The following is a 23,243-nucleotide window of genomic DNA, read 5'->3' on the forward strand; positions in this document are numbered from 1 at the left end:
AAGAGAACTTGAGACACTCTTACCCGCAGCAGAAAGAACCACGGCAGGAGAGACATCGCTCTCACCCACATGGAATCAGCAGGAGAGCCTCCAGTAGCCAAAGCCTTCTACTGGACCCCTTACCTGCTCATTTCCTGAAATCCTCTGCAGTCGCAGGAGGAGAAGGATTAATTCAGATGAACCCTGAAATGGCACATGAAGTGACATTCAGAGACTTCCAGCAACAACCTCCTCGTCCATTACACAGCAGCCACCCAGAGGCTGCTCAAGGGCAACTGGAAATGCCTGCATCAAACCTGTAGGAGCTTCTAACACTAGTAAGAGAGCTCCCTGAACAGCACTTACCTGAGGAGTGCTCAGAAATACAAACTTTCTGACCACTCACACAACACCACTCAGACCTGCTCAAGTCGGCGCTGCCACAAGAGCAGCGGGACACAACAAACTTCAGACTCCATTCTGTCATCAATCCCAAATCAGTCCTAAACACTCTTCACACTACAACTTCCATAACCTCTTCCTGCAACCACCTGCTTCACGGGTGTCCAAATGACAGGTGACACACTGTCAAGGCACCTGATACCTCGACACCTGCTGAGCAAGCCCAAAGACCTGAACCTTGCCACCAGCAAACGTCTCTGACTTTATGGTGACAGGTGACACAACCGTCAAGGCACTGGAATGCCTCGATTCCTGCAGCACCAGCTCAGAGAACTTAGCTTGCCCACTGTCTGAATCAGGAAATGAACATTTCTTAGAATTATTAAACAATCAACACTAAGTGTTCCCTGGACAACAGGTTAATTGATTGTAATATTAAGATTAATGTAGCTATATCCAGTAAATCTGATTAACAGATTTACATATTCATAATTAATCATAATTAATAAATCATATTGAGTTATGAATAATTATTAATATTTCCCCTTTGAGTTAATTCGCTTACAACCTTGCACCCACGATCGTTGAATAAGTCATTGTCAAGGGCACAAAGACATGTGAAGAACCATCTGGCCATGGAGATACAAAAAATTTCTGCTGCACTTAAGGTTCCTAAGAGCACAGTGGCCTCCATAATTCTTAAATGGAAGACGTTTGGGATGACCAGAAATCCCTTCTCTAGAGCTGGTCGTCCGAGCCAAACTGAGCTATCGGGGGAGAAGAGCCTTGGTGAGAGAGGTAAAGAAGAACCCAAAGATCACTGTGGCTGAGCTCCAGAGATGCAGTCGGGAGATGGGAGAAAGTTGCAGAAAGTCAACCATCACTGCAGCCCTCCACCAGTCGGGGTTTTATGGCAGAGTGGCCCGACGGAAGCCTCTCCTCAGTGCAAGACACATGAAAGCCTTCAGATGGCTAGTTTGCTAAAAAACACCTGAAGGACTCCAAGATGGTGAGAAATAAGATTATCTGGTCTGATGAGACCAAGATAGAACATTGTGGCCTTAATTCTAAGTGGTATGTGTGGAGATATAAGGCACTGCTCATCACCTGTCCAATACAGTCCCAACAGTGAAGCATGGTGGTGGCAGTGTGGTGACTGTGGGGTGTTTTTCAGCTGCAGGGACAGGACGACTGATTGCAATCGCAGGGAAAGATGAATGCAGACCAAGTAAAAACAGTCTGGACGAAAGGCTGAATATAGTCATTTTCATATAGAGCAGTTTCAACAAAGAACCAAAATCATAGCTTGCAAACACACAGTTCCTATGCACGTGATCATAGGAACAAGAGAGAAAGGGACTCTCCCATCTGCTCAGTTCCCCCGCATTATATGCATATATAGCGGCCTGTTATGCTATTAGTGTACAGTATATTAACATTATCTTGTGGTATCTGCACTTCAACGCTTTAATTTTCAGTCTTTGTAAATGGCACCAACTCTGCATTTGAATAAGGATGGGTCGCTATCAACAACAGTGCTTACCGCTGCTACACTTGGCGCCCTGCTTGCTTGCTGCCCTCATGCCTGTAAAGCGACGTCACAGTTATCAGCATCAGCGACGGTGCTCCTGCTGTTTAAAATGTGTATCGCGATTCGTTTAACATCTCAACTGACTTGAATCGTCACATATTTTCCTCGATTTCCAAGCGACTCGCAATGCATCGGTACATCCCTAATAGGTAATCTTGTCAGCTCCTTTCCTAGCACACCTCTCTTCAACAACCTATTTGGTTTCTAAAAAAAAGGTCCCACTGAATGGCTTAAGTCAGATATTTTTTTGTTTGTTTATTTTTTGTGGTATTAGTTATGCCAGATAAATTCACTCCAAAATACCCCGTAAATCAAAATGAACTGTGAAAGGTCAACCTCATGTAATTCAAATAAAACCAGAGTAAGATACATAAGTTAAGGACCAGACTAAATACAGAAGTCATGCATAAGATTTTATGTAAATAACCTCTGCTATGTTATCTTTGGCTGGGGGTTCTTGAAATTATCATGTTCATCCCAGATAAGCAACTTCTTTAAGGAAATCAACAGACTGTGAAGAAGTTAACCACAAAAAACAATGCCGAACATATAGTGGGTATGGAAAGTATTCAGACCCCCTTAAATTTTTCACTCTTTGTTATATTGCAGCCATTTGCTAAAATCATTTAAGATCATTTTTTTCCTCATTAATGTACACACAGACCCCATATTGACAGAAAAACACAGAATTGTTGACTTTTTGCAATTTATTAAAAAAGAAAAACTGAAATATCACATGGTCCTAATATTCAGACCCTTTGCTGTGATACTCATATTTAACTCAGGTGCTATCCATTTCTTCTGATCATCCTTGAGATGGTTCTACACCTTTATTTGAGTCCAGCTGTGCTTGATTTGTAACATATGCACACTTATCAGGACAGTCAATAAAATCTGGAATCTTCAGAATGCTTTTAACATGCTGGACTGTGTTGTAAATCTCACATCGGCTCCGGCCGGTTCTGCGAAAGACGAGCACCTTTGACACTTCCGTGGACCCTTTGAGGTAAAACAGAGAACCCCATTTGCTAGCTCTTGGGACTCAAAGGGCCCCTCATTGGACAGATCACATTCCAACACACACACCACACACACACACAGACACACAAAGACACACCAACATGCATTGAAGACTTATGTGTAAAATGTAATTATGCTAAATGTGACCGCCGTTGTATGTCAAATTGCATATAGCTATCCCCACTGTATAAGCTTAGCTAGGATTGTAGTTGTGTTAGTGTAATTTCTAATGATAAATTTGTCTGTAAACCATAACTTCTTTTATATGCATTTCTTACATAACAAGCTTGGTGTCTATGTAAAGCTCCCCTCACGCCTTATTCGATAATGCACCTCACATACCTGTAAAATGTATTGTGCTATTTTTAATGGCACTTCAAAGAAAAATGTACTCTGATCCAACCTCATAAATTATGCAAATCAAGCCACAAGACAAGACAAAGAAACTTTGCTCGCCAAACAGTGCTACGCATCTATTGGCCGTTCCAACCCGGGGTGTGTTAGCTTGGTTTTCCATAAAAGCACCAACACACAACTTTTCTGTGTGTTCTCCCGATTGCCCTGAATCATCCCTCGCCCACTCACGCACGTCTCTCCCGGACGTCACGGCGACGCGCTTCCATCGCACTCCTCTTTCGGAACCACCATCTCTCCGGCGAATCTAACTTTCACGTCCTCAGTTCAAACCCTCCGACGGAAACGGAAGAAGCCAATGAACTGCAGCAGCACTGAACCGAAACTCAGCAAGCAAACTGATGCAAGTACTCTTTCTGAATCTTAGATAATGAAACTGATTTCTGTGCTGGCTCTCAAGGACTGTTAGCAAAGGACTGTTAGTAAGTTTGCCACCTCTCTTCTCTCTTTCCCTTTCTTTACTTTCACTTCTGTATATATGTATCTGTCCTGTGTATTGCCGTATAACCTCTGTACTAGTAGTTTTCATATATTAAATACATTATATCCATGTTCGATTTTTCTTTTGCTCATTCAACAAAAACCAGGTCACTTTAATGTTTCGATCCTATCCTTGCTTTACGTTTGGATGCTAGAATAGGAAGTCTTTCTCGTGGCCAGAGAAAAACCTTCCTTTTGATAATATTCTGTGAGGAGCTAACGGTTTGCTGGACAAACCAATAGTTTCTCTAAATAGTTATTAAACCAGAACTAATCATATATGTAATTGATTATAATTTGTTGTAATTAATTCACAATATATGTTTAATTCCCCCTTGGGTCGGTATATGCATCATAATTAATCATAAAGCTTTATGATTTATTATATTCATATATCTAACCCATAAATTGATTAATAACTGTACAGAATCGCTACAGATTATACTGATTGGACTTGATTAGGAAAGCCACACACCTGTCTATATAAGACCTTACAGCTCACAGTGCATGTCAGAGCAAATGAGGTTTACCTTCCAACAAGACAATGACCCTAAGCACACAGCTAAAATAACAAAGGAGTGGCTTCACAACAACTCTGTGACTGTTCTTGAATGGCCAATTGAGCATCTCTGGAGAGACCTAAAAATGGCTGTCCACCAACATTTACCATCCAACCTGACAGAACTGGAGAGGATCCCCAAATCCAGGTGTGAAAAACTTGTTGCATCTTTCCCAAAAAAACTCATGGCTGTATTAGATCAAAAGGGTGCTTATACTAAATACTGAGCAAAGGGTCTGAATACTTAGGACCATGTGATATTTCAGTTTTTCTTTTTTTAATAAATCTGCAAAAATGTCAACAATTCTGTTTTTCTGTCAATATGGGGTGCTGTGTGTACATTTAATGAGGAAAAAAATGAACTTAAATGATTTTAGCAAATGGCTGCAATATAACAAAGAGTGAAAAAATTAAGGGGGTCTGAATACTTTCCGTACCCACTGTATACATGACTATAGTGCAGTGGTCTCAAACTCAATTCCTGGAGGGCACCAGCTCTGCACAGTTTAGCTCCAACCAGCTCCAACTCACACCTGCTTGGAAGTTTCTGAAGAACCTAAAGAACCTGTTTAGCTTTATCAGGTGTGTTTGATTAGAGTTGGAGCAAACCGTGCACAGCTGTTGCCCTCCAGGAATTGAGACCCCTGCTATAGTGCAAATACAAGTGTGGGATGAGTTATGCAACATTTACAATGTTATTGAACTGAACTGAATCAACATCGAACTGACAATAGCGTCACTTTTCAGCTTTAATCTTCTGTAGAGCTACTTATAATAACTGAACTTGTTTCATAATTGAATTAACTTTGCACTGTTATTGAACTGAATCAACAGTGAACTGACTTGAGCTATCTTCTGTAGAGCTGCTTTAGTTTATTGATAAATAACTGATGAACTTTGTAAAATTGATACTGTTGCTGAACTAAATTGAATCCACACTGAACTAAATTGAGCTGAATAATGACAGTATTGTCTTCTGTAGAGCTGCTTTAAAGCTGAAATTGAATTGAAATTGTTTTGTAACAGAAGAATTTGGCAGCTTTATCAGTTAAGTTTCTGTTTATAACTGCAAAGCTACTTTGAACCAATCTGTATTAAAGCACTTCATAAATAAATGTGGCTTGATTTGTGCTTCATATATTTGAGATATGGAAAACCTAATATGTAAATTCTATGTATCACCTTATTTCCATGGCGAATTGTCACACACACAATAGCGCTGTATGACAGATGTATCACTTTTATTTCGTTTTTCCTTTTTTATAAAAATTTTTCACAAACTTGTTAACTTGTCACATCCACGCCTGTCCCGAACTCCGTTTCCCAGAATCTCCCTTTAAGTTGGACTCACTCCCTGCACTCCTTGTCCGTTCTTGATGTTGTTTAATGTGTGTTATGCTGTTTGATATTCCTGGATTGCTAATAAAGCCTGTTACACTGTGGATTTCCGTACTCACCTCGTCTTTACAGCAGCACCCGTAACAGAAGAACGGACCAAAACCGCTGGAATTCCACATAGAGAGGATGGGCTTATTCTTCATTGCTGAGGTCCCTCCCTGTGTCTCCCGTACCTCCCAAGCCATCAACAGCTTTGGATCGCCTCTGTGGGTTCCGGCAGGACGGTCGTTCGCTGGAGAGGTATGTGGAGGAATTTGTCGAGCTTGCTTATTTAGAGAATTGGCCAGATGCATGTTTGAATGCCTGTTTTCGGGCGGGGTTGGATGAGGACAGGATAAGTTTTAAAGAACCTGCCTGTTATTTTTCCCTAGTCGATGCTATTAATCTGATTTTGTTTCTTTCTGAGTTTGTTATTGAGGAAGTTCTTGATAAATCGTGTGATCCTCGTCCAGTCTCTCCAGAAACACAGGTGGCCTGGCCAGTTCGCCAATCTCCACTTTCCTCCGCCTACCCCTCCAGTGGGCATTCTCCTAGTGTCCTGCCGGACCCAAACCCCAGAATGGCCGAAGTAAGATCCTCCGCTGGGCCCAGACGGCCTGAGAGGAAAAAGAAGGCCGCCAAGCAACCACAGTCTCCTGAGTTTTCTGCCTCCGTGCAGCCCCAGTCTTCTGAGTTTTCTGCCTCCGTGCAGCCCCAGTCTCCTGAGTTTTCCCAGTCCCCTTGACCTAAGTCCAGCCTTCGCCGAGCCCGCGCCACGCCGAGCCGAGCCTGCTCCACGCCGAGCCGAGCCCACCCCAGCCCACGGGACCACACCATGCCACGAGCACCATCCAGCCCCCCCTGAGTCTCCCGAAGAATTTTTTTTTTGTGGGGGGGAGTGTACCTGTGGGTGGGCAATATGTGGGTGGGACTGGAGACCTGCTGGAGACCTGCCGTTGCCACCCAGGACTCCTGACCCGCTGTGACGGCCCGAGGTCCGCCCTGGAAACCTCCGCACCCGTCTGCACCCCCGCACACATCCTGTCACATCCACACCTGTCCCGAACTCCGTTTCCCAGAATCCTCCTGTTCTGCACACCTGTCTGCACTTCCCTCATCAGTCTTCCCGCCATCTCCCCAGATTCCCAGCACCTGTTGTCCTCGTCAGCACTCCCTTTAAGTTGGACCCACTCCCTGCACTCCTTGTCCGTTCTTGATGTTGTTTAATGTGTGTTATGCTGTTTGATATTCCTGGATTGCTAACAAAGCCTGTTACGATGTGGATTTCCGTACTCGCCTCGTCTTTATAGCAGCACCTGTAACATAACTATAGCCTATCATCAACTATATTATAGGCACTGAGCACCCATGGAAAAACATGAGACTTTCTCCATTTATTTTAACCAATAAAAAATGACTGCAGCTTTCAGATGCAACTTTCTTCTCATTTTTATAGTTCACTTGAAGCAGATTCTATGGCAGCTTTTTAACAACACATGTAGCGTGCGCATCAGTCAAATACATTACCGCGAGAGCGCATCAGTGTGCAGCACAAATCTTTTCACAAAACTTGGGTGCTCTCAAATATAGTGTCCTCATGGCTTTACTCTGGCTCAGATATTATGTGCCCGCTCGGTTATGGAGTGTGGGCACCAACCAGCATAAACATAAATTGGCACATACTGTCAAATATTTGAATGTGTTTTGTCTTTTATATCATGTCAATTGATCTATATTGCATGATGGGTGTTGCCACCGCAGTTCAGAGAATCGGATCTGTTGAATTAACATCACCGAAATTCACTAATTAAGTAAGGGACCTGTGAAATGGAAAAAGAACAGAGTAAGCTTCATAGTTAACTACACAATGTGTAGCTGATATAAAACACGTCAAATTTTAATTGAAGAAAGGATTATTTAACAAAAAGTATTTTTGGCTAGTAGCCTATTAAATGTCTATTTAAATGTCTGAAACTTAAAATAAACTTTATGTGGTTGAAAACACTGAATAGTTGTGATATGAACAGCACTGAGCGCGTCCATCTCTGGCTCAGCGCCAACCAAAGCACGAAAGCATGTTTGAATTTAACAGGAAAAATGATACCGATGTTGTCGTAGGCTACAAAGGGTTCAAATTGATTGCCTTTTGGGAGTGTAGAGTAGACAAATTCAGGGGGCACAAATCAGATGAAGGGGCTAAAAAGATACAATATTATAGTTGGGATTTTTCTGTATTATGGGCCTTACAGTGAATCACAGAATTTTTTGTGGCACATATAACATTCAGCCAAAAAGTTTAGACCCTTCATCATCATTGTCATAAAATGGAGTGTGTAAATGAGGGATGATCCCTATCTCAGAGGACGCTTTGCTACACTCGCCCTAGCTTTAACTGAAATAAAGTGCCTGCCCTTTTTAGTACTCCTTGGGTAATTCTAACTCTGCAAGTCTTTCATCACTGTTGGCACAGACTGAGTCTCAGAATGTGGCAGGGACAGGCACACAGGCATCCGCAGCTACGTAACTGATATTAATAGCTGGACTGGGGATAGAGAGAGAGAGCAGAGGAGAAACCAGTGGCAGATTAAACAGCAGAGACAAGGTGACCTTTCATTATGATGGTTATTATAGACCACCCGTATATGTCGGGTACTGTGAGATGTTAGTGTCTGTTTGTGTATGTGCATTTCAATGTGCTGGCAACTCCTAATGGAATCTACTTCTGGAGGTGGTAAACTCCATGAAAGCAGCCGTGAATGTCTTTTTAGCAGAGGAAGGATGTTTACTGCATGAAACAGCTATTTGGCCCTGATGACTACAGTGGGTTCTACAGTTTTTTGTAATTACATCTAATGATGGTGCCAACGGCGAAAGTCAGTAAATAAAAACAGTAATTGGCAACTCTAGCAACAAAAAAAGACACCATAGTACATACAGACCATGAGTCTAAATAGGGATGCAACAATACAGTTAGCCCACCGTTCAATACATGCCTCGGCTTTTTAACAGTTTCCGGTTTGGTTCGGTTCTGATGGCTTGGCACATCAGAGTGTTTTTTTGTTATTCTATGATTAGGCAACAGGAATAGTAAAAGGTCAAGGAGAAGAAAAAAAAAAAAAAACATCCACTTGTACAGGTTCATATTGTATTGTATAATATAAAATAAATATATATAGAAATAAATATATATAAAAATTAACACTGGCAGTTCACAAATTTATACATTGTAAGAAATTTGAGACAAGAAATGCATCACATAACTGTAAGATTAAAAAATACAGGAAGTAACTCAGAGAGGAATACCATATGGTCTGGCAAGCATACTATGTGGAGTAGTAGTCATGTGATTTCTACACGTGCAGATCAGATTTCTTTTTATGTAGTATAGTGATTTTTTAATAAAGATTTTGTTTTAATTAGAATCAGGTCCAAAATATAAATCATTCAAAAGTGCCAAAAGTTGGCACACTGTTTCTCCCTAAAACATTTAATGCGCTAACTGACCTATAACACATATGGCGTTTTGAGCTACATGCCCTTCGCCTGACATAAGATTATACAGCAATCAAATCTTTTTGTTAAGGCTGTCAAGAGATTATTAATTATGATATGCTGATTAATTACAAAATTAATCACAATTAATATTTTCTGAAAAGCCCCCAAATTAAGATAATTCAACGACATTGCATTATTGTGGCAGAGGAAAGGACCAGAGGAAACTTAATTACCAAAGTGGCTTTAGAAATCAATGGATTGTTTTATTATTGTATTTTTTTTTATTATTATTATTATTATTATTATTATTATTATTATTTTATTTCACTGAAAATAAGCCTATAACTTGCCTGCAGTTAAAATAAATCTATTTTTCTGTCAAGTTTGTGAGTCTGTTGACTTAAGGCTGTTATACTTTACATGACCTTTACCCATATGCAGTCTTGGACAAGTTGGCACTAGTTGCCTAAAGTCAGAGTCAGTCTGCAGAGTTTCAGCAGTCGGTGTCAGAAAATCACATATATGTATAATGGGCACAGTCTCTGATTTTTTTTTGCTTCTAGTTAACTTACTTAACACCACTAACCTCCTAATAACATCCAGTTGTAATCTGTACAGACCTTACTCACTGCATCTACTGACCCAAGGGTGCATCCAAACGTGACTTGTTTTTTTCGTTACTAACAAAGAGACACTACAATAACTACTGCAGACAGCTCCTGTACATCCATGTTTGTTTTCATTTGTCATGCATCTCCTAGCAATGTGGTACATATTTTTATTCAAGATTTAAAGTCATGTAGTGTATAAAATCCTTTCTTGTGTATTCCAATGTTCTTGTATTCCATCTGTGACACTTGCTATACATACAGCTATAGTCGTGGACTGCTGCATTGTATCTCACAGCACCACCAATAAGCATTTTTACAATTGCATGCCAATTTAACAGTTCAAAGAGGTTAAAAACATTTAAAACGAAAACATGTCTCTCGCTATTCCTATATCATATTCAATTTTTATATAAAATAGAACGCTTGACCCTATTACAGAACCCACAGTGTCTGTCTTCACTACTTCACAGTTATATTAAAAATCATTGTGCAACAGGCAAAGCAGGCATATTTTTCTTCATAAACATTGCTGTAACACAGTTCGTAAATGTGGGAAAAAGGAGGCGGGAACCGGCGAACGTTCAACAAAACTTTAATTCAAAATAAACAAAGAACAAAACGAAAGTAATGCCGGCAGACCCTCGCGGACGTCTGCCGGCCACACAAACATAATAAAACATAAAATAATGTCCAGGCCTGGTCCTCTCTTGTCCTTTACTGACGTCGCTCCTCCTTTTATGCCTCCGGAGCTCCTCCGTGAGAGACTCGAGGCCGGCGCGCCTCGCAGGTGATGCTCATTATCACTCGCGTCACCGGCCTCGTGCCGTTCCCTCACGGCTCTCGCCCGCCCTGCTCGTCACATACCCCCATCGCCCCTCGCAGGCCGGGGGTACTCCCGCGACTGCGCTTACTCCCCCCGGGGCCTGTCTCGGCGGCCGCAGCACCTGGGGGTAAGGACAGACGAGACGAGAGAAAGGAGACGGAACCAAGGGGAGCGACAGGACGAGAGAGGGGAGAAAGGAAAAAAAAAAATTTCTTGGTCCGGTTCCCCGACACACTGCCGCTCGGTCCTCAGCCTGCCAAGAGGCTCTTCTTCGCGGTGCCATGCGGTGGCACTGGACACTCGGTGGACGGCCCGATCCTCGACCGCCTCCTGGCGGCCGGCGATGGCTCCTCCGACTGAGGGCAGCCGGCAGCGAGTCCCCCGTTCCCTGCTCCTCCCCTTTATGGCGGACGGCAGCAGGCTCCAGGCCCACGGCGAATGGCGGCGACTCCTCCGCTCCCTCTTGGATGGCAGCCACCCCACCTCGTCCCAGGGGCACGGCCTCGAGCTCTCTGTCCCACCTGTCACTAGGCTCCAGCACCACCGCCTCGGGCAGCCTCTCGCGGTCTTCACACTCCCGCGCTGCCCGAACTCCGCAGCACCGCGATCCCCCTCAGCAGCGAGGGCTCTCCGACAGCATGTCCCTCCTTTCTCCCGGGTTTCGGCACCAATGTAACACAGTTCGTAAATGTGGGAAGAAGGAGGCGGGAACCAGGCGAACGTTCAACAAAACTTTAATTCAAAATAAACAAAGAACAAAACGAAAGTAAAGTAATAATAAAACATAAAATAATATCCAGCCGGCAGACTTTGTATTCTACTAATACAAAGCTTAATGCTAAATCCTGAAGTATCCCTTTAACCTCTTGAGACGCACTGTCCCAATCTCGGGTTTGACTTGCCCACCCAAAGGCACACACAAAGAAAGAAAGCGAGGCTCACTTTGTTTACCATGGTAAAAATGGATGAAATTAGGAGTGGTTAAGATTAAGATTTATTTATAATGCTGTTCCTGAGTTAGCTTGTGTACAGGACATTTTATGGACAGCTTCCTTCTGGGAGAGTACAAGATATCTATCATTAGGGGTGTGACGAGACAGGTATCTCATGAGACGAGACGTCTAATTGAGTTCAAAGACGAGACGAGACAAGATTTTTACACACTATTTTTAGAATCCTCAATGGCGAAATTAAAGAAAAAATATTCTGGGTGTATTTGAAATGTTTTAACATATCTTGTATGAATGTCATTTGATCTCTTTCTGAGTATGAATTATCTTGCAGTAAAAGACAATTCAATGTAAAAGGTTTTGCCAAAACTCAACTGTGCTTCTCTTCTGTATATTTCATTCTTCAGACCTTACTGTATATGTTTATGAGCCCCTGTCCTAACTGCTCCTTTCCACAAACTCTAGAAATAAAAAGAGTATAAATAAAAATGTTAACCATCTAATTTATTAACTGAAACCAACATACATGAAAAAGCACATATTTATTAATCTTTGTTTATGTTAGTTAATAAAAATAGTCAAGTGACTTTGTTTTGGTTAGCATTTCTCAGCAAGTATGTGAAAAAATAAGCCGTTCAGATTTCCGCTCCCCTTGTGACATAGGAAAGGGATCTTATAATATTACCGCCCCTTAATCTGTATATTTCCACCCATGGCGCCACCATTTTGATTTTCGCAAGTGACAACGGTATACATGTATACCAGTAACTGGTCCTGGAGTGCAGCTGTCCTGCACTGTTTAGCTACACCCTGATCAAACACACTTGAATGCCTTCCGGATTACTAAAGCTACGTGAAGGAAGGTGAGTTGGGTCGGAGCAAAACTCTGCAGGACAGCAGCACTCAAGAATGACTGTCCCTGAGCTTGTGATACTGTATGTCTCAGCTATGTAAACATTATCACTGATTTGTTAACGGCTATAATAGTAAACATATGAGTCTCTCCATAAACTCCTGGCATCTGAGCCACTAAGGATGCAGTGGTGTAATTTTATTTATGAAGGGAATGTGTCTAAATAAATTAATATACCAGTATGTGCAAGTCATTTTTCACCAAACTGCTTTGCACACAGGATTTGCACAGAAGTTGATTCTCAAAGATGGATCGATACCAACTGTTCATGATCCAATTTCATATATATTTTGTGATGTCTTTCTGAATTGTCTTTCTGAATTTTTTTTTTTTTTTTAACACATTGCTAATGTACTGTTAAATATGGCTAAAGTTACCTTCTTACTGTATTCATGGAGATCAGAGCCATGTCATTTTCATTTTTAACCCGAAAACACTTGAAGTCTGTATAATTCATAAACGCATCTCCATTCTTATTGAGTCTCTTCAACAGTGTGTATCTTTAGCCACATTAGCCATACAGTAAGCTATCAAACACATTTAGAATCAAAAATTAGCAAACATTCACAAAATACATGCCATACCTACGTGATCTGATATGCTGCATCACAAACAGTTTGTAATGATCCATTTTGAGTTATATTTGCTGTGTAAACTTCTCCTGTTTATTTATGCCTTAGTGTATTGGAATCGCAGGCTTGGGGGCGGGAGCACAAGCTCATTTGCATTTAAAGGTACACCCACCAAAAAAGCACATTTTTTCTCCCACCCAAAAATAGGCAGTTAAAGGTGCTAAAGAGGATCTTTTCGTCGACTGAGAAACCAAAGACTGTTAGTGAGTTTTTGAAATGAGCGCATGCATAAGAACAACCCCCCTCCTTCACAGCTCATTTCGAGGGAACGCCTCCCAAAACTCGTGCACGAGTATTGGAACACGAGTGTTTACCACCGGCATTCGCTGTGTCGTGTTAGTGGATTCATTATGTCGGACTCACCGCAGGTAACTCATAATCTGCAGTTGTTACTCCTGTCTCCTGACAAAAACATTGCATGCGGCGCCTGTAGAGTGTGGAAAGTTACTGGAGCGCGCAGCCGTGCGCGTCTCGCACGTCTCGCACAAGTAACGTCATGGCAGTGATTGACAATCCAGAGGGCCAATCCGCGCACGTCTTTCACAAGGAACGTAATGGCAGTGATTGACAAGCCAGAGGGCCAATCGTTTACGCGATGATCGCGTAAACGATTGGCTGATGTTTTTAAGGCCCTACCTCGTGCACAGATTATGTATATTAACTCTCTGAGGTCTGAAAACGCGCCGGCGTGTTTTGCAGGTTTTTCTTCACATTGCAGCAAAACAGACTTAAAATACTCCGTCATTTTTTGTCATAGAGACATAAGTAATATATCAATTGAAACTATAGAATATCTTCTTTTATTTGTATACACTCAGAGTAAAAACAAAATGTTGTGCTTTTTGTAAAATAAAGAAAACTAACATGATGCGTGATCTCTCCTCTCCCTCTGAACGAAGTCCAATCTGATAGTTCTCAGAAAATGAACTTAGTGAATACTAATCACAGAAAAATTACACTTATGTCTAAAAAAACGTTAAGATGTCAGGTTTTAAATCATGTAAGTCAAACAGAAAACAAACCTTCTGTGTTTATGTAATCTGTATGAAAAGAGAGCCATGTCAGAAGTCCGTGATTCAACTCATTATCTGCTAATGCGGCCACGCCCACGGAGCCAGCGCTATTCAGACGCAAATTCAGAGGCAATACATGCATTCATCGTCTCAATCGTGTATTTATTGTCTTGAAAAGTGTTTATCTGGATGTAAAAGTCATGGTTAGCGAGCTCTAGAAGACATGCAGTTAGTTCTTGTTTCCTTTTCTTCTATAGATGAATTTTAGATGAGTTTTTGTTTCTTTAGCGCCCTCCGGCTGCAGTATGAATTGGAAACTCCATTCATGGAATAGCCTCTTCTTCTTTTAGATGAATTTGTGGACTAAAAATGCACAGAGAGCGCCCTCCGACTTCAAGTATGAATTGAAAACCCCAGCGCTCATAGTAATGACAATGAATATTAAATAAATATAACTCCTCTGTAAAGAAAATTGACATAAGCATATGAGAATCCAATATTTCTCCAAATGTGCATGCTTTTAAACTAAAAGCCTATATTCAGACTCTTTGCATCACAGAAATACATTATATTTTTAAGTATAATATAAAACCATTACTTTATATTGTAATAATATTTTTCTGTATGTTTCATATATCATGATGAGCTTGAGACATCACAGAAGGTTTTTTTCACAGCCTACCTGACTGAAATGCCTCATTAATATGCAAGTCATTTCAGCTCATTACTATGCAATTCTTTTGTCTTCTCAGGTGAGAATGGCCCATTATTCAGTGGTGATTCACGCCTCCACGCATACTGTGTTTCTTGGCAAAAAGTGTCTTACAAAAACTAAATCAATATATTGTTTTATATGAAGGAGTAGGCAGCATAATTTTTACATAATTTGAAGCAAAAACTCTAGTCTACAACCTCCAATACCCTAAAGTATTGTAAACACAGATTTACTATACTTTTTTTGGCCTTATTTCAGTGACTTAAGTTTTTTTTTTTTCAATAACCACGCATAAATGTTATTCCTTCAAAAACACAAACATGTACATACAAGTTCCTCACATATTATTGTAGCCTAGTTTGTGCTGAATACAGTGTAATGACACTTTTTCCATTAATATGTTTATGAACAACTGAAAAAAGCACAAATGTCAGGGCATGTCAAAACTTCTCCAGGCCCCAAATCAGCCTCAGACTCCAGAGGGTTAATATTATTCCTTTCAGTGCACCTAATAAATAGTCTTTTATCAGTTAGTAAAGACAGTTTAAAGTAATGTTGCAAAAATGTATAAAACAAAACATCCTCGTTAGCACCTTTAAAAAAATCCAATTAGAAAATCCATGGGGTATTTTGAGCTGAAACTTCACAGACACTTTCTGGGGACACCTGAGACTTATATTACAACTTGTAAAAGGGGCATAATAGGTCACATTTAACAAATTATACATCTTTTTGAAGTTCTAAGGGTTTAGTTAATTTCAACCTATAAAAAGCATAATTTGCATGCAGAAGCCATGTTTGATATTTTCTTGTCTAATGAAATGAAATAAAGTACAAAAACTTTTTAGGGCCTCTGTATCAAAATAAAGGCAATAACATCCCGAAAGGCTTTTTTATGATGTCATTTATACAGTGTGCATATGTGCGTTCGTGCACTCACAATTATGCATATCTTATAGGACCCACCTCTTTCAGGCAGCCCATGAAATTATTGCTGACGGGAGATCCAGGCAAGTCGGCGGTGCTTGGGCTTCCCCCCACATAGAAGAAATCATCTGAGCCCAGCATAGTGTAATCCTCCTGAGTGTATCCTGTGGTGGTCAGTATACCATCCACTGATATAGTAACCTGTTAAATGATGACAATATAGAAAGACAACAAATTAGAAACTCATTTGAAGATGTGTTTTTAACCTGAGCGATAACCTTTCTCAAGATATTTTATTGTTTGTTATTGTCTATCCTGTTCGGATTTGCCCTCATTATGGGCTGCTTACTGCTAATCCTCTGGTCCATTGGTCTGGTTAAGCTTTATTGGTGATAGTTTAGTATAGGTTCACGGGACAGGTAAAGAAAATATTGCTGATGAATATTTTCTTCATCTTTGATGGGTTAAGAAAATGAATTCTTATCTGGTTTGGAATATTACTAATTTAGGGTTAGTAAATGTTAAAACCAAGGACAAATTATTTGTACTTGTTTTACTTTTGGGGGGATAAACTACTTTGTATCACATGTTCAATCATACACATAAACACACATTCAGACACATACCGAAACTGGAAAATGCATGCATTAAAGGAAGGCATTAACCACTGGGAAAATCAAATTTTATCCTTTTTCAAGAGATCATACTGAATAAACATGAGAAGGATAAGTGATTAATTGGTTCAGTGGAAAGGGGGAGGAGCAAAGCCACAACAGCCAATCAGCAAGCACCCATGCAGAACTTAAAAAAAAAAGAAGCAGGAAGGCCATGCAACAAGACACACGGCACAGAAAACAACATGCAGAATACACACGCAGGGGACTTTGGTGGAAGTGGAGTGATAAATTGAATGTAGTGTTAGTTGTGGTGATAGATGAGGCTGAATGTGATGGTGGAGATGAGGACATGCCATGAGTGGTATGTAGGTATCAACTGCCAGAGTTCCCAGAGTTCTTAGGTTTCTCTTGTGTGTTTGTTTCTTTTTGGGAGGCTCTGCAAGGTGGAAATTTCCCTTGTGGACATTCTTGGAAATCCTCTGTCAGTTATTGCCGACAGTCCTCGCAAAAAATGTGGAGGCTTGGTGTGGGGAGAAAAAAACACTTTACTAGTTCCTGTGAGCGTCCCAGTGAGGATGTGAATCTCTACGTAACGTTAACGTGAGGACGTAAAAGCCAGCCTGATAAAAAAATAAACAAATAAATAAATAAAAAACTGTAAAAGAAGGGAGGGAAGTTTGAGAGGAGAAGGGGGGAAAGGGGTAAATGTGAAAAGTCCTGGTAATACAAACCCATTTCCTCATTTTTTGAAAAGAGTGTCTAGAATGAAACTCAAAGAAAAAGAAAGAAAGGGAGAGGGACACACGGCAAACCAAAAAAAGGACAATAAGAATGATATCTACCAGACAATGTAGTTTGTTTACCATAGCGTGTCCAATGCCTGAGTGCTTTCAGGAAGAAGGGGGAAGAAAGGAAATCAAAACAATAGTGAACAGAACGGTTGTTAATAAATGGACGAAATTAAAGAGAAAGAAATTAATGATGAAGATTCAGGGTGTTAGTACATTAGTTTGGTTAGAAACCAGGTTAGTAATAAAAATGATCCCATGAATGAATATTGTTAGTCTCAAAAAACTGTCTCTTCCCAAGATGAGAGAAAAAAGGAGGAATATAATGAGAGCACACAAGTGGCCAATAGAGATGTGTCACGATGGTTGACTTTATGAGTAGTCATCAAAGAAGTGACTAGACAATTAGTTAGGTAGATTGTTGACTAATTTTTAGTGGCAGAGCTTTAATTAGCATGCTGATGGTGTGCTCTCCTTTAGCTGTTATACGCTTAGCATGATAAAAGCCACTCTACACCTTTAGTCTTGCACGCCATTGCGTCATGGGTTTTTTGAGGATTACACCATGATTGTTAACTTTTTAAGTTGGTATTTCAAGAGAAATATAGTTTAACTTTTGAAAATGCATCTCCAAGAATCTGTCCGATGTCCGTAATATTTATTTATTTATTTATTTTTGGCTCGCTATAGATTCTAATGAAATCGCAACACAAAATTCAAACAAATTGGGCCGACAGTAGCTGAAGCAGAGATAAAGTTTATCAAAATAAATATTTTGTAACTTAATCCTCAAAGTGATCTGGAAGAATGATTGCTCCCTCAAATCGCTATGTAAGAAGAACTTCAAAACACACTAACTCTGAGTATTGAGATTGTTTGAAAATAATCTCTAATTATAATGTTACTGTTTATATTTGATTTTCTATTTGTCTATTTGTCTACTTTGCTTTGTCAAACAGTTAGTTACATTACATTTTTCCATTTCTAATACATTTACAAAATTAATTTACAAAAAAAAGTGAACACTTTTTTTCTTGACAGTGAAATCAGATAATTTAACATATAATCTAAATAACATTCATGATTAAAGGGTGCACCATTTAGTGATACCAAAACCAGAATGTAAGTGCACTCTCTCTACTGTCCTCACCAGTTTTTAAAACAGCAACAATGAATTTATATATATATATATATATATATATATATATATATATATATAGAAAGAGAGAGAGAGAGAGAGATCCTTCAGTCTGTCAGCTCGTACACTAGTCTGAAAACATCCCACGAGGGTTGTGCTATATCTTTTACCAGTCTGAACAAAGTAGTGACATGAAAAAAAAAAAAAAAAAACACTTACTTGTCAAGCCCTCATCATATTTGCACTCCATATATATCTGCCTCACCTGTCAGTGAAGTTTAAGGTCAGCCAGACAAATCAAGCATGATCTCACTGATGACTCGCACTGAATCCATGAACATACAGCTGGCCAGCAGATACAAACACTCTTACTGATGTTGATTTATCAAAGGCTTCATGTACAAGAGAACACTAGGGGCCTCACTTATAAAACTCACATACTATCCAATTCCATCCAAAATTCCATGGATTTCAGAAACATGGAAGTCAGAAACAAATCTGACTTAAAAAGGCTATTTATTTTAAAAAGGAAAACTTACCTAACATTGTTAAGTTATTAAAAATATTAAATGTTAAAACAATAATTCTAGTATTATTATATGTACATTTAATACCCTAATTATTACTATTTATTTTCATTAGTTATTATGTTAACATGCAATGTATAAAATGCTACTCCCTGAGTACCGTTTCTGATTTTATTTGTAAGATGACCAAAATAATTTCATCAAATGGCCAAACAATATGAACTATGAGCTGTGTAAAACCATAGACGTTGTTCTGACAACATAACTGGCAAGAACATTGACAACAAATATGTCCAATAAAATGGATGTTTGGAATGAGAAGGCCACACTGTAAAGCATCTTTGATTCTGCTCAAACATTTTAAGAGCAATGATGAGGATGATTTTTGTATAATATTAGAAATACTTTGCAGAAGGGAATAGCATTAAAAGAATGAGCGTGTATTACATTGTGTCCTAAGTGGCCAGTTGAAACTAAAACTAAAAGCTCTTTTTTTTTTTTTTAAGTTTTATGGACATATTTCAAATTGAAATTCTTGTATGTTCATATTTAAAATGATTAGGTGTGTCTTTATAAGTGAGGCTTATAGTCTCTTGAGTGAAGAAATGTATTTAAGATTCACTGCAAAGCTATTTGTAGCTGCGTTCAATGTGTAAATGTATCAAAACTAAGTGTCGACCACTGTCTAAAGAGTTTCAAGGTGATTTCTAAGCTAAAACTTTGAAAGTTTGCTGACACTTGTAGAGCTTCAGAGCATAGACTGAAAGGATTTGAAGTCAAGCTTTGAGTTTTCTGAGTTTTCTTAAATGGGACATCGGATGCCAATTTTCCACAAGTTGGTGTGATTCTTTAGGGTCTTCATGAAAAGTCTATAACATACTTTGATTAAAATTTCTTAATGGTTGTGTAAAAAAAAACACTCTTTTTACCTTGTCAAAAACAGCTGTTCACAGCGAGCCATTTTGGTGCATGTCCCTTTAACTGATAATGAGCTATTGTTCACCCCACCCCTATCTTCCGTGGACAGGCTGTAAACACTATTTGGCAGGTATTGAGCTCACCATTCTTATTTATGCAGTTACAAATGCTCAAAAACGATTAAAATACATTTGAAAATTACTTGTTAGTCATTAAAGGTGCCCAAGAATGCTTTTTCACAAGATGTAATATAAGTCTAAGGTTCTCCTGATGTGTCTGTGAAGTTTCACCAAAATACCCCATAGATTTTTTTTAATGAATTTTTTTAACTGCCTATTTTGGGACATCATTAACTATACACTGATTTTTTCAGTGCGCCGCCCCTTTAAATCCTGCTCCCTGACACACGAGCTCTCGACTATATTACAGTGCATTACAAAGTTCAACAGCTAATTACCCTCAAATGGATCTTTAAATGTTCGTCATGCATGCTGTGTGCATACATCGAATCATTGTAATATTTTGATGTTTACATTTGATTCTCTATGAGTTTGAGGCTATGCTCTGTGGCTAACGGCTAATGCTACACTGTTGGAGAGATTTATAAAGAATGAAGTTGTATTTATGAATTATACAGACTGCAAGTGTTTAAAAATGAAAATAGCGACTGGTCTTTTCTCCGTGAATACAGTAAGAAACGATGGTAACTTTAACCACATTTAACAGAATTACAACATGCTAACGAAACATTTAGCTAGAAATTTACAAATATCACTAAAAATATCATGCTATCATGGATCATGTCAGTTATTATTGCTCCATCTGCCATTTTTCGCTGTTGTTCTTGCTTGCTTACCTTGTCTGTGCACAGATCCAGACGTTAATACAGTCTTTCCTTGTCTAATGCTCGCACATGGGCTGGCATATATGCAAATATTGGGGGCGTACATATTAATGATCCCGACTGTTACGTAACAGTCGGTGTTAAGTTGAGATCCACGTGTTTTCCGGAAGTCTTTTAAACAAATGAGATTTACATAAGAAAGAGGAAGCAATGGGGTTTGAAACTCACTGACGTCTTTTCCATGACTGAACTCTTGTTATTCAACTATGCCAAGATAAATTCAATTTTTCATTCGAGGGCACCTTTAACCAACACCTTTATAAACCCTCTACAAAGGTAACCTTACTGTAGTGTTACCATGTTAACTTTACATAAAATGTACACAGTTTGTAATAGGACAATCACCTTAATGCATTGTTCATTATTAACGTGCAGTTATGAATTACGGTGAGAAGGTTCTAAAAGAAATGACACATATGTCGACTTTTACTTTGATAACGAACAAGCTGCGATGACACGTTTGCAGTGCTTTGTTGTGTGTGTGTGAGGCACCGGTACGATCAAACAGCAGTCTTTGCAAGGGACTTGCCTCATCGTCATGGCAACAGTTCGTGGCCAGGTAAGATTATGTCAGAGTTTGTTAAAAAATATTACCACCCTGCTCAGACATTCCACGACCCAACAAACACTGTTTAAACATGTTCAGTCAGGTGAAAACAAACTCCGACCAACGGCAACAGATGCCGACAGGGGTATCACACTAGCTGCGTCTCATTTCGGAGGCTGCGCCCTGATCCAGCAAACTCCAACAGATGTGTTTGTTGGTGTTTGTTGGCGTTTATCTGTGCTGTGTGAACTGGCCTTTAACTTTAACTGCATTCGTCGTGGAACTTGCAAACTAGCACATTATGAGGAAAGGCGATGTGCAAAGATAAAAAAAAAAAAGAAAAAAAAAACTATACTCACGTCTTCTGGAGTTGAAGTTTTTTTAGGAAAACCTGCTTTGTACTGTCCCTCGTTCAGAAAGCTGTCTGGTGTAAAGTGATTCGCGCAAACATAAACACATATAGGTAGATCGGGAGGGCGTATTCCCTTCAAAAACAAAATTAATCAACTGCGTCCTTAGCGGCTCAGCTGTCGAGAGTAAAAGACGACTGCTATGTTCATTCTTATATTCAACAACAAAACACCTCAGTCGTTTAGGAGACATTCTTGTCTACACCTGCACGGCGTCAAAACAATGGCGGACTGTTTACAGCTCACTCAGGGCGGGTCTATGCTAAAACGGCAGTGTCCGTCAAGAGTCGTGGGAGGGGCCTGTGCAAAATGACGTCACTTTGGCAAGAACCTGAGAATGACTTGATCTGACAAAGTGCTTATGATTTGTGGGGATTAAAAAAAAGCACTGTGTGGATTTTTATCGTTATAGGGTGGTTGTGTAGACACATTGCCAACACACATTTAATTTCAAATACCATGTAAAAGTGAATTTTGCATCCGATGTCCCCTTTAAGTGTTAAACCATGTCAAGTAACAGAGATAAAAAACTTCAAGATTTTAAAACACAGGAAGAAAAGAAGAAGGAAACTAGGAAACTACTTATTCAGTCTTAATTAAGTAGAGACAGTTCCAAAAGGATTATCTGATTTCAAACTAAATGCAACATCAATACATTTGAGCTAAAACATGAACTAGTTCTCCAGCTAGCTGTGAGTAGTCTCAAGAATGGCCGTCGTCTCGTGATTACCTGTCTCAGGTTGCGTGTCACTTTGATGTCATGCCAGGCGTTGTCATTGAACTTTCCATTGACAGGCTCAACGATAGCCTCGAAGGCCCCTGAGCCCAGGTTGATGACCAATGAAACGGCGCCGTCCTTCAGCGCTAGGTTAACATAGTCAGCTGACTTGCCCGTGTGGAGGATGAGACCGTTGCGTTGCCAAGTTTTGAAGGACAGAGTGATCTCATCACTGCTACTCTGGATGGGATTCTGTGACAAGTCATAGCAGAAGTATTCTGAACCCCGGAAAGTCGCCACATTCTCCTCGCGTGCTGAAAACAAGCAAGAAAACAAAACAAAAAAACAAACAAAAAAAAGTTAATTTGTTTTCAGTAATTCAATGTTGATTGGGTACATCTGTGAAATTAACAGGGATGTTGATCTTGTCAAGAGGTGGAACAGTCATTGAATTAGTCATTCAGAAAAAAGAACCATCATAAATATAAAAGATGCAATAAACAATAGTGATTACAATTACAATAAACAATACAAATGATCATTCTGAGAAAGTTATGTCAGTGTTAAAACCAAGATTTCCATGAAGTGGCTTTCTGAGGTAGAGGGAGACAGAGTGGGATTTTGGGAGCTTTGTCAGAGCACTAAGGTGAAGCAGTAAGTTGGAGAACCTTACCAAATACCCTTCGCTTTCACCTCACATCTTGTCTGAATTAAGGAATTGAAGAGTGCTGCATTGATGTGTTTGATGACCCTTTAAGAGACAACCTTTCTGGAA

The 23,243-nt window shown here is 39.7% G+C and overlaps 1 protein-coding gene across 20 annotated transcripts in view; it reads right to left on the reverse strand.

Moving 5' to 3' along the window:
* The window catches only part of LOC125260924 (neurexin-3b), a 494,859-nt gene that overhangs the window by 360,366 nt on the left and 111,250 nt on the right, over positions 1 to 23,243 (reverse strand). For 14 of the 20 annotated variants that reach the window (XR_007183157.1, XR_007183156.1, XR_007183155.1 and 11 more), the window contains 3 exons: positions 22,481 to 22,782; positions 17,382 to 17,405; positions 15,941 to 16,102 (listed from right to left, as the gene is read on the reverse strand). Coding sequence is in view for 16 of the 20 variants with exons in the window: in XM_048179441.1 (XP_048035398.1) it covers positions 15,941 to 16,102; positions 17,382 to 17,405; positions 22,481 to 22,782 (488 nt within the window). In the remaining 4 variants the exon portion in view is untranslated. The remainder of the gene's footprint in view (positions 1 to 15,940; positions 16,103 to 17,381; positions 17,406 to 22,480; positions 22,783 to 23,243) is intronic. The other 6 variants (XM_048179444.1, XM_048179443.1, XM_048179437.1 and 3 more) reach the window with 1 other exon arrangement.

Source organism: Megalobrama amblycephala, unplaced genomic scaffold, assembly GCF_018812025.1.
Source record: "Megalobrama amblycephala isolate DHTTF-2021 unplaced genomic scaffold, ASM1881202v1 scaffold199, whole genome shotgun sequence".
In the NCBI taxonomy this organism is placed as follows: Eukaryota; Metazoa; Chordata; class Actinopteri; order Cypriniformes; family Xenocyprididae; genus Megalobrama; species Megalobrama amblycephala.